The sequence below is a fragment of the Gavialis gangeticus genome, unplaced genomic scaffold (assembly GCF_001723915.1).
Source record: "Gavialis gangeticus isolate Ggan-Ray unplaced genomic scaffold, GavGan_comp1, whole genome shotgun sequence".
Taxonomy (NCBI): Eukaryota; Metazoa; Chordata; order Crocodylia; family Gavialidae; genus Gavialis; species Gavialis gangeticus.
This window is the reverse complement of record NW_017728993.1, coordinates 9,044,762-9,057,446: the sequence shown is the minus strand read 5'-3', so window position 1 is coordinate 9,057,446 and position 12,685 is coordinate 9,044,762. Positions and strand designations below refer to the sequence as shown.

Below are 12,685 nucleotides of genomic sequence, written 5' to 3'. Positions count from 1 at the left end.
ATCATGTTAACAGTCAAAAAAATATTGCTTTGCTATTCTACTGTAAAACCTAACTAGCTTCAGATTTGTAATTGATGCACCATGCTGTGTCTTGTCTGAGAGCTAGTCATCATCTGCAGTTCCTGTTTCCAAGTGCAAGAAGAGTTTAACAGGCCAGTGAAGGCAACAATTCACAAAGCACTTAAACATGTGTTTACCTTGAAGCATGCCAGCCCTGTGCCCCTCACATTCTTAAAGTTCAGTATGAGCTAAGAAATTGTTTTGGCTGAAGCCTAATGTTTCACGCCATTTGAAAGTTAAGATTCCAAGGTTTCAGATGCTGCCTGGGATTTTCCAAAAAACTTTGCCTTCACTGAAGCACTAATTCCAATTCTTACATGAGAGCTTCCCCTAGCCATGACAATACTTTAGGATCTCCTCTACCTGGGTCAGGGGTGTGTATATATGCTACAGCTCTGACGTTTCTTCACTTGGGCTGGTAATCTGATCATAATGTCGTTCAGATGCAAGCTAGACTACACAAATGTTTACAGTCTTCCAGTGCCTTACCACTTTCCCATGCTCCCAGGAGTACAGACAAATTCTCCCGCAAGAATTCACTGAGCAAGAATCCTAGAGCAGCTCAGTTTCTGGCAACATTAAGAACAGTGGGACTTCCCCCCAGAAGTCGTAGCTGCACGCAGAGTGCAGTGCCAGTGAAGACACAGCAACTTGAGTCTGGCTTTGCCAGATGGCTGCTCACCACTGCAGTGGACTAACCCCAGTGCTCATACCTGAGAGCTGGTCTCTCAGAAAAATACAAATGTCTTTGCTTTTTAAAAGACAACTGGCGCACATCCCTTATGACTTATTTGGTTAAAAGCAGATGACTGAACAGTATTATCAGCCATTCCTCATGTAAGGGAAATCAGGTGAATTTTCTTTCTACTTTCAGGGGGGTGGGGAAAACAGTACCTGCCTCTTCTGTATAGATCTGGCTGAAAACCTAGCCCCACCAAAGTCAATGGGAGTTTTGTTATTGACTATGGCCTCACTGTTAATGGAGCCAGGAATCCAGGGGGGGATGCAGTGGGGCAGATGCACCCCCCTTTAAGACCCCGTTAGGAATAACAGCAGTCATTTTTTTAAATCCCCAAATCAGGAAAAATTCCTCTCTGTTCTCCCCCGCCCCCCAAACCTCAGCCCTCCCTCTCCCACTTCTCCATCCTTAGCTGCATAGACTCACTCTGCTGCTGTCCCCACTGACCCCGATATCCCAAGCTAAGTGGGGGAGGGGGGCTCTAGAGCCACTCCTGCCTGGCTCAGCAAGAACAGTGGCATGAGCAGCAGGTGCATTTCTCTCATTGCCCATTTCCCTAGTGATCCCTGGCAGCCCAGGAGCACAGAACTGGGAACCCACCCATTGCCAAGCCTGCTGCAGCAGCCCTGGAGGGAGCCCCTCACCACTGTGCAATGAATTTGGAGAGCTGTGGTTTGAGACATCTGTGGGGGAAAAGCTCCAGAGCTGCTCAGCAGGGAACATCCAGGGGACTGGGCAGAGAGGAGTATCCCAATTGCTGCTATTGCTGTCCCTGGCTGGAATGGGGTAGAAGCAGCTCTGAAACATCCTCCACCTCCTCATCAGCCTGAGACAGTGGCAACAGCAGGTGGGAAAAGGGCAAAGGAGGGGAGGAGACATGCTGCTGAGAACAGAGGCAGAGGAAGGGAGTGCTGAGAGTGGGGAACAGTGGGACAGGGAAATAATTCTTAAATAATTTTGGGATCTCAAAAAATTTCCTGCTGCTGATCCCCTGACACGGTTTGCTTGTCTGGAAGCGGGGAAGGAACTGGGAGTAGAATATAGCCCCCACACTCCCCATCACAAAATCCTAGATCTGTCCATGGGGCCAGCATTTCACTCTTGGTATCTGTACAACTACTAATGATGTGCTTACGTTAATCTGACTCTAGACTAAACACAGTTTTCACTAAGCTTTATACATCATAATCACTTCCCAACCTGCTTCCACTGAAGTGAACGGTGCCTTCACCTTAAATGCATTTTAAACACAACTAGTAGCAGCCAGATACAAAATCAGAGCCAGATGTTGCATTACTTACTCAGATGAGAGCTCTTTATTCACGCATGTTGTTCACTTACTGTAATGGAACTATTTACATGAACAAGGAGTGCTAATTGAAATGGGGATGTCTGCGTCAGAGCCTTCAGCTCAATGCTGCAAGGTATGCAATCCACCTTGAAGAACTGAGCAGGTGCTTCATATGCTGGATCAAGCTACAGCTCAATGTAGAGTGGGACAGAGCATTTTAGGATATATTTTGCTGTTCACATCACCTTTCTGATACCACCAACTTACAGAGAGACTCCCGAGGTATATCCATGTACTGAAAAGGAGAATCATGCCCTCAGACTGTAAATATGTAACTGAAGGACCAAGGCCTACCTTTATTAGGTGCTATAATTATTTTATATATTATAAACATAAGGCACATTGTTCTTTATTTATCACTGACAATGATTCACCACTGCATTTCTCCACATATGCACCAGTGAAGGGACACCACAGTAAGACAGCAGGTAATTAGAACAACTCATTCTTAAAAGGCTCTTTTTCTATTTTACCTGTTGTGATAAACAACAGCTGTGTATGCCTCCTTGGAAAATTCAGGACAGCTAGATTTACCAAAAATGACCTGCAAGAAACAATGAAAAAGTAGTTTAGGTTTAGTCCTATGTTATACTGACACATAAGGCAACATTTTTAACTGGTACAAAATCAGTCAATTGAGTTGCATCAATTTACACTCAGAGTATTTGCCCTTCTTTTCTGTATGTCTTAATAGATCTTCTTAATTATTATTTAATAAACCCATTTACAAACAAGGCACACACAGGCAACAGCTGATGACTTGGCTGATGCAGCATGGGCTCATTCTATATTAGGCAGTAGGAGTCATGCCATGGCAGGTCCTAAGTTTGCACGAGGAAAAGAGACAAAGATCACAGGCGAGTGGGAAACCACAGAAAATGAAATAATAAACAATAGTACTGGGTTGCAATATGACACTTTTTCTCTTGATCTCAAAGCACCTGACCAAGAAGGCTGGTAGCATGACAGTGAGAACATGGTACAGGGATAAAAGGAGCTCACAGCCAGATCTTCATATAAATTATTGAACTCTCTTGGCTGAGGATCCGGCCATAAGTCTCAATATAAAAACCAACTTGACTTTTTTTGGTGCTAAAGCAAAATATTACTAGCCAAGAGAGGCAGCTACAGACTTCTTGAGCCTGGAGCTGGGACATCAGTTCAACACAGCTGCTTGACATACAGCATTTAAATGGGTGCTATGTTATGCAGTGCTCTCACTGTATTTCCTCCAGATATCATTAAATCTAGAAACCTCTCCAGAGGTCTTATTTAATATATCAACATTTCAGTTTCAGCGTACACGGTCAGATTTTACACATGCAGGACCCAACTGGCACATGAACTGAAAGCAAACTGCATTCCCTTACTGGCATAGCGTTGCTTGGATCTTCTCCATACATGAACTGGACTTTCACAGTGATATTCCTGGCAGAGCCTTGACGGTTGGCAAAGTTAAGGCTCTGAGGATAGACATACAGAAGATTCCTGCAATCGACATAAGCATCAGTAATCAGTTCAGCGTGAAAGCTATAGGGAGCACCCAACATTTCTAGAAAGGAACATACTGAAGTTCTTAGGCTATTTTCATTAGTCAGATTCCCACCTCTTGTGCACACACACCCAAACATACACGTTCCCATGCAGGCTCAAAATGTTCAATCCCTCACACTGCATGCTTGAGTAGCATGCTCCACTACCATGAGTTCTGATTCCTTATGCTCCACTACAGTACTTCTGAGTCACTGCCACTGTAAAGTTGCTTGAGAATAATTAATAAACATAAAAATTCATACAAATTCAACTGGAAAGATTATGAGAGGGGTATAAGCAAGGTGGTAAGTTGCCCAAAACAGAAGGAAGCTAATCTCCCATGGAGCAGCTGTCTCACTGTGACTTGATACTGTGACTTGTCAAGGTGATCTCAAAGTGCAGCTGTCCTCTCAGCAGTGACTAAGCCAAAATGGCACCTATGCACTCAGCAGATCTGCCCCTTCTGTCTATCTATTGTATCTGCCCACCTCTAGTGATTACAAAAAGGCTTTACTGCTTTTAGCCTCTCAGAAACATGGCAAGTAAGCTGAAGGCTACCCTGGCTCACGTAACACCAGCAGAATTATCAACCAAGGATCCCACCCCCTCCACATACACACTCTCTTAAACAGCAGTTTCCCTACAAGAAGTCTTTGGAGCCATCTCCTTGTCATCCCACACCTTGTACAGCAATTCATGCCAGTGTGAAGTTATAAAGTAAGTGTAACAACATCCCTTCTGATTAGATGGTATTTTCCCACAACCGTTGCACAGGTCATTACGCAAAGTACAAGACAATGAGGAATCAGGTGTCACAACTTTCAACACTTAGCATGTCTACACTACTTCTGTGCCATGCCCGGGAGTGCCACTTTGAAGCATTCACTGCCCATTTGCCCTGGCTCTCCATGTTCCAAGTCACAGAAATGAAGCAAATGTAGCTATGCCCCAGCACTGCTCTAAGGTTGTATGGTTTAGGGCTACACTCAACAGCTCTAAGGATTCATAGAAAATCAGGGTTGGAAGGGACCCCAGCAGATCAGCTAATCTAACTCCCCAGCTCAAAAAAGAAACATCCCCAACTAGATCGTTCCAGCCAGGGCTTTGTTGAGCCTTAAAAACCTCCAAGGATGGAGATTCCACCACCTCTCTAGGTAACTCATTCCAGTGCTTCACCACACTCCTAGCAAAAACATTTTTCCTGATATCCAACCTAAACCTCCCTTGCTGCAACTTGAGACCACTGCTTCTTGTTCTGTCATCTGCAGGCTATGTTGCCTCATTTCTGGGACTGAACAAGGGCAGAGTGGGAGGTGGCAAACAGACGGTACCCTCTGGTGTAGTGGGGAGGCAGTACAGATAGGATTCTCAACTTCCTACTTACACTTTGTTTGTGGGAAAATGGTTTTGCCCCAGCACAGTTATACAGGTTAGGGACAGAAATTACACAGAAACCAGCACAAGTGATTGGAAATCAGTTCAAATATGTAACACAACAGAAGTTCAGCATACATAAACTATTTTCAGAACAGCTGAAACCGATTTAAGATAAACCTGGAGGGATGTAGTATTCGATTTAACTGATTTAGGTTAAATTGGCTTATTGAGCTTCTGTCCCAGATCCCCTCCAGATTCAAGTTAACTCACAGTCCCCCAGCATCCCAGGATGCTTTGCACCTCCCCTGCATCCCTTTCCTTGTAGGGTGAGTGGGCTAGCCCAAGCTGTCTGCTCCAGTGCAGCAGGGAGGTGGGCTTTGGGGCCCCCTGGCTTCTGGACTGGGCCACTGCAGGCATGTGGCTGCATGTCCAGAATCAAAAGTGAACATCTGTTCACTTGCTTACTGGTTCATTTAAACTAACCTGTGAAGACTGAACTGATGCAGCCTTGAGCTTTTTGACTGTCTTTACTTAACCACAGAGGAAGTGGGAAATGACACCTCTTTAACTCTTAGCTTCACAAATAGGAAGAGGGGATTGGCTCCAGAAAGCCCCTGGATGGCACAGTTCAGAGACCTAGTACTTTAAAGTTTCTTGACTTTATGCTCCTTTACACTAACTCCTAACCCCTTCATAGCACTCAGCATGTTGGGGTCTTTAAGGCTGGCAGATGTGCACTTTGTACACACTAAGTATATCTAATACAGAAACATGATGAAAATGGAGTGCCTGCCCTAGAGACCTTCCAATCTCATTCACTACACACAAAAAGACAACAGATGGGCAAAAAAGATGTGCAGAGCACAAAGGACCAGTGTCTGTGGGGAACACAACATGATAAAGTTTATTAAGCAACAGTCATAGGGCATTGTCACTGAGACTCTTCTCTGCCTGTCACGATGGATATTTGCTCTCTTCATGGCTACTGAACCCCTGCTGATTTCAATGGGAATCCCATGCATATATAGACAAGCTAGTACTGAGCTGAAAGTCAGCTTTCATGCAAAGCAGCACTAATACACAGCTCTGGAATACAATATGGAGCAGCATTGAGGTCAGATTCCTTACCCCGTCCTGAGCTTTACTAGCATGTCTTCTCTCTCAAACGAAGTCCTTCATGCTGAATTAAGCTTTTGAATTTCGTCCCCATTGGTTGCTTTGCCTAATCAATGTTCTCTTATTATTTCAGTGGGGACTTGCGCTTTTTTTGTGGCTTCACTAAATTACCTCATTCTGCCATGAATACATTTGCTCCGCGATGTTCTTTTTAAAATAAAAATGGATATGAAAATTTATTTTAAAATGTACTTTGCTCATAAAACTTTCATTAAGTATTATTAGTGCTTAAGAGAGGGATTTAACATATTTGGGAAGCCCAGCTATAGGATCCTTATATTAAAAAGCAATACTATGGTTCAGGCCTGATTTATGCAGGATAGTAAAGATGAGCCCAAACCAAAACTCTATAGACATTCCCTTTTCTCTTGGGGGCTCCTAGCATGCTGGATCATGGTGTCTTCTGCCAGCCAAAGAATACTTTAAAAAAGTGGGGAGAAAACCCACAAGTTAACTTCAGAGTACATGTCACACTGCAGTAGGACTTCACCCATGGGTTCTGGATATGTTTAGAATCTATGCTATGAAGGACTGTAAGGGCATCTGCACGGGAAGAGGTGGAAAGAAGCACATTCTCAAAGGCACAAAGGCCATTAAGGACACACCTACCTCTGGAAGTTGACATGGGTTGGGTGCATCCCTGCTATTTGTACCTTGAAAAATTTCCCTCTGGGCAATTTGGTGATACCACTCATAATGTAATATTGATGCCTTGTTGGGGGCTTAAACTTAGGCCACTGCACAATAAAGAAGCTGCATCACCCTACAGCAATGTATCCTTAAATAAATAGGCCTTATAAGCATCTCACTCACACTGCTGTAAGTCCTGAGCAGGGATCCTGGTTTCCCCTGTTAAAATATCCAAAATCATAGTTTCATAGTTGGTAGGATCAGAAGGGACCTGAGCGGATCATCAATCCAACCCCTACCATGGGCAGGAAAGAATGCTAGGGTCAAAAGACCCCAGCTAGATGATCATCTAGCCTCCTTTTGAAGACCCCCAGGGCAGGAGCGAGCACCACTTCCCTTGGAAGTTGGTTGCAGATCCAGATTTTTAAAGTTGGTTTAAATCCTCGGATTTAAAATCCAAAATTCATGCTTTTCCGCGATTAAAATGAAATGCCATTATATATATAGGTATCAGTTGAACACAATATTTTATTGATGTATTTACAATTTTGAAACAATTTGGAAGCCTACCAATGCCTCAATTATTATAAAATAAATTTTACATACCTATATATTTTGGCATTTGATTTTGTTTTTTTTATCATGGAAAAGCAGAGCTCCCCCTGTCCCCTTTGCTCACCAAAACACGGGTCCAGCCACGGCTGTCCCCCCGCTGCTTTGTGACAATGAGCAGCCCTGATATGCTGGTGCCCTGCCCCTGCCCACGCCACAGTCCCTCACTCCCAAGCCACAGCCTCTCTAGTGCTGCCAGTGCCCCTCAATTCTGACACACAGACCCCCATCTTCACTGGTGCTCCTCACTCCTGACCCAAAGCCCCCTGGGCCCTGCCGGTGCCCCTTACTCCCAACCCCCTATCCCTTCCAGCCCTGCTGGTGCCCCTCATTCCTGACCAGCATCCCCCTGCCCCCCAGCCCTGCTAGAGGGGAACCCAAGCTGCCACAGCTATGGGACCTGGCAGCTGCATCCTGCCTGCTCCCTGCTGCCAGCAGCAGCAGCCCCGAGTCTCCCTGACCCACTCTGGTCTCCTCCACCAGGTCCTGCCCACTGGGCCATGAAGGCAGCTCCTGACTGGTGCTGGTCTGGCTAGGCTGCAACCCCATGCCCTGTGCCCTACCCTCTGTGCAAAAATCTGAGAGGGCATGTGCCCTCTCATGCCCCACAACATGTCACCTATGGGCATGCCTAGACCATGCCCAGATGGTCCCCAAGCCCTGGCCCTCCAACCCCACCCTGTCCTGTACTCTTACCTTTATCCAGCTGCTGGGGCTACTCCCACCAACCTGCCTGGCTGTACTGGCAGTCATATGTGTGTCCACATGCACACATATATAGTGCCCCCTGCCTCCAACTGCCCTCCCCTGCTTCCCCCAGCCCAAAGCAGCCCCTGGCAGGCTGGAATTCTGCCAGCTTACAAGGGGAAACCCACAGTTTCTTGCTTCAAAGGGGAAAACTTGTGTTTTTCTCCTTTAAAGGGAAAAATCCTTTTTTTTCCTCTTTCAAAGGGGAAAGTTTGCATTTTTCCATGGGAAAACCCAGATCCCTGGTGATGAGTAACTTTCCTGCCATCAGTACCATGACTCCAGCATAAAATTGGTGCATCTGGGAGCTGGAATGAAAATCAGGACCTCAGTGGCCCAAAAGGTGACAACTGTTCCCCTCTTACAGTGTTGTTCTGCAATAAGTCCCAGCCCTTCCTTAGGGAATGTTAGAAGGAATTGTTTTATTGTTTACAAAATGTACTGGGCAAATAGTAACAGGTTGGGATGCTGGGAATGTTACTGCAATTCTCTGAGATGGCTATGTGACTTTATGGCAGAGCCTGCCTTAAGATGTAGACTCTGCTGGGCTGGAAAGGGTTAATTAGCTGGTAATAACTTTGTTTTATTCATTACAACTTTGATGACGCAAGGCTATAGCTTTAGCCATAGACCAGATGAAGAAAACAGGGAGACACAGTAGACAGACAGCGATGATCCTTTGGGACGAGATATCAGTGATGGTGCCTAGCACTAAACTGTCCCACTCTTCATACAGGGAGTTAAAGGGCATTTACCTTGGGACCCTGATTAATTGATGTGTTGATTAATAAGGGGTTGAAGGCCTCAGGGTGCCAGGTAACAGTTAGTTCATTCACAAGTTTCTATGAACAAAAATTGCATCCCAAGGCTTTAATTCCAAAGACGTGTGTCTGGGGCTTTTTTCTGCAGGACATCTACAATAGTATGCAAAAAGCATGCAAAGCTTATATTATCTGAGCAGCACTTTTACCTTCATAAAATGAACTATTAATGTGCAAAGTCTTTCGAAGCCCAGGAAATGATGGCACCAGGCAGTCCTCTAAATATTTATGTAATGTGATTGCAGCCATTTTCTGAAATCCTTTATAAACTCATTAAAAATTAAGAGCTGATCCTGAACTCTTGGAGGAAATTTCTAACCTTTATTAATATTTCCCTTTTCTATAAAATTCAAAGACATTTTTCTTTGCTTTACTCAGACTATAAAAATCCTTTGCAGGCCCCTAAATGAGGGTCAGTGAGGTAGTCGATCACAGATACTTTTCAGGATCATGTTTGTTAAGTATACCTTCTCTTTGGAAGGGGGAAAGGGTAACAGCTCAACTCAGGGCCAGCACTCTCCTTCAGAGCTTGAATAACTTATTGAACCACATCATTTAATCACACTGTTTCTTCTTCCCTCTTCTTTGTCTTCTTGCATGCTGCTTTGTTTAAGGGCTCCGTGATTCCACTACCTAAAAATTAAGACATTTCCAGGAGCAGAGCATTGGCTTGACTTTAGTTCCAGTGAAATCAACAATAAATCGATCTCAGCACTGGGAGAACCTTGATGTTAGAATTTTTTCTCCATTCTGCTTTTTAAACATCTTAGCAAAGTTTAGGACCATGGTGTGCTTTTTTGGCATCATTTCTGCACCTAAGAATGTGGAACCTGGGGAACAGACAGATGTGGCAATTGTACTGGAATTCAATGCCCTGCTTAAACTGTTATGATGTAACTGTTATTGCTGCATGTTCCTATAGTGATGCAAGTGCAGCAAAACCATTGTAAATACAAGCATGTTTCAATGAAGGTTAAATTTACAGTGATTTAGATCATTTGCCTCTCTATAGAAGCATGCGGATGTAACTGTTGCATCGCAACAGATGATACAAGCTCCTGAGCTGCAACTCTCATCCCCTTTTTAAAGTGGTAAAAGGCTTAATCATATCATGCCTACTTCTTGAATCATCTCCCGTGGGTTACTGAAGACTAAGTCAAGAAAAGAGTTTCTTCTTCTTGGAAAAAAATAAAATATAAGAACAAATGGAAAAAGGTGCTTTTTAAAGACAAGACACAGCTTTTGGATAAACAAAAATGATTTTGTTGTAAACTCTGCAAAACAAAACAACCTCATACATTATGGAACTGTTTGCAAAAGGGTTTTTTCTTAATTTTTCAGCTGGAAAGTCTGTTGGTGCTATGTGTTCTCCAGGGTGGAAAAGAAGGAACACAGCACCAGCAGACTCTCCATATGCCTGAAGAAGGGTGTTTTGAGCTCAAAAGCTTGCAAAGAACAATTTTTCCAACTATTTAGTTGGTCTAATAAAAGATATCACATTTACCCAAAGAACACAGTCTGCCTACATCCCCAGACCAAGACAACTATAACCAACAACCTTATATGCATTCTGAGTGCACATTTATCGTAAGTTTTAAACATTAGAAAAGGAGGAGCAGCCTGGACCAATAGGTATTTTTCATATTTTATTCCTACAAAAAAAGAATCTATCTGCTTCTATAATTTAAAGTAAAACTTCACCATATACAAGAGCTGAAATGGAAGGGCACCAAAAGCAGAGATACCAGTATGTCATCAGGCTTGATCCCCTTTCTGTTTGAGCATGAACTTAACTTTTATTCATGTAAACGGCCCCTTTGAACTTGCAGGGGCACAGCCTGCAGGACTGGGACAGCAATTGATATCATATTATCATTATGGTAATATCATAATGACATAAATTATTATCCCCATGCAATTATGAACAGAGATAATGATGGTTACCATATTTAACTTTATATATAAAATTGCACTTACAGGGTTAATAAAAGCCTAAAGTGGTTTAGCCCTAGATTGAAAGTTATTTAAAGTTGCTATAGTCTTCACTATCCTCTCAAGATATATGTATAAATATCATTTTCTTTCTATGTTTTCTTAAAGGAAATGCCCCACTTCCTCTAAGTTACAGTTTTTGCAGCACTGATCTTGCAGCCAAGTTTGTGAACAAGCCAAAGTCACTGACATTTAATGGATTAGTCGTGCCCCTTGCAGTGCACCTGCAACCTAAACCCCTTATGCAACAAAGCACATGCAGAAACGTTCATTTTGTGCCCACCCTGCTCTTACATGCCCATGCCTCCTCTTCAGAGTCAACCTAGAATATCCCTCTAGGTCCTATGAATCTCCAACTGGCATTCCTGGGTGAGGACCACCGTTTTCTTGGCACTTATCAGGAGTTCTTCAATCTCAGGGTCAAATATTACCTCCCTACAGTCTACTATCACTAGTCCAATGACCAGGCTGAGTGTCAACCAACTCTTGGGGAAGTACTGGCAATGCTTCCTCAATTATCAGCAGTAGAACTGGCTTTCCTTTCTTTCCCAATAGGAATTTGCTCATAACAATATGACAGTAAACTACATAGCCTGATGGTCCTGGCCTCTGGATCTTGCCCCAGACCCTGCCAAACCATATTTTCACTTCCCGCCACAGGTCCTGCCTGCCTGGACTCACATTCACACCTTGTTCGTTGCCTGGCTTCCTCTTCCTGTCCCTCTCAGTAGCCTGACTGATATAGAGTAGGTGTCCTGGCCTCAACTTGTTTCTGGACTTTGGCCCAGAGTGCTCATGCCTCTTTGACTGCAACAGCTTGGGGAAATACCTAATAATTTTTCCTTTACAGTAATCTCTATACAGTCATTTTAAATTATACAGATCAAAGGGAAGCATCAAAGGTAGCAATAAACTTCATGGCTGAGCGTGGATATGCAGGCTGGCCTGAGGGCAAAGAAAAAAAGCGTACTGGCAGCGGAAGCAAGGGGCAGGGAAAAAGGAGGAGGACATCTCCCTGACCTGAGCTTGTAGGGATTTGGTAAGGGAGGCTAAAGCAGCACTGGAGCTTAGATTAGCTTCTGGGATTAAGGATAACAAAAAGTCCTTCTTCAGGTATACAGGTAGCAAGAAGAAGTCTCGGGGTAACATTGGACCCCTATGGGGCAGGGCAGAGCAGTTGGTGATGGATGCGCGAGAGAAGGCAGAACTCTTCAACAAGTTCTTTGCCTCCGTGTTCCTGTCCACTGGCAATGGGGAGCTCTCAGGTGATAGCGTAGAGAGGCCCAGGAAGGACGCGAGTCCCCCGACTGTTAGCTCAGACCTAGTTAAGGATTACCTGGAGGGCTTAGATGTGTCCAAGTCAGCGGGCCTGGATGACCTGCATCCACAGGTGCCGAGGGAATTGGCTGGTGTCATTGTGGAGCCATTGCCATGGCTGTTTGAGGACTCCTGGTGCTCGGGTCAAGTCCCTGAGGACTAGAAAAGGGCCAATGTGGTCCCTATTTTCAAGAAGGGGAGGAAGGAAGAGCCTGGCAACTACAGGCCAGTCAGCCTCACTTCTATCCTGGGGAAGGTCTTTGAAAAAATTATCAAGGGCCACATTTGTGAGAGCCCTGCAGGGGAAGTGATGTTGAGGGGTAACCAACA

At 44.3% G+C, this 12,685-nt stretch overlaps 1 protein-coding gene across 6 annotated transcripts in view; it reads right to left on the bottom strand.

Moving 5' to 3' along the window:
- Window positions 1–12,685, bottom strand: part of DOCK7 (dedicator of cytokinesis 7) — a 199,139-nt gene that overhangs the window by 64,777 nt on the left and 121,677 nt on the right. For all 6 annotated transcript variants that reach the window (XM_019501183.1, XM_019501184.1, XM_019501185.1 and 3 more), the window contains exons 15-16: window positions 3,521–3,638; window positions 2,624–2,694 (exon numbers count right to left, since the gene is read on the bottom strand). In XM_019501183.1, the coding sequence (XP_019356728.1) occupies window positions 2,624–2,694; window positions 3,521–3,638 (189 nt within the window). The remainder of the gene's footprint in view (window positions 1–2,623; window positions 2,695–3,520; window positions 3,639–12,685) is intronic.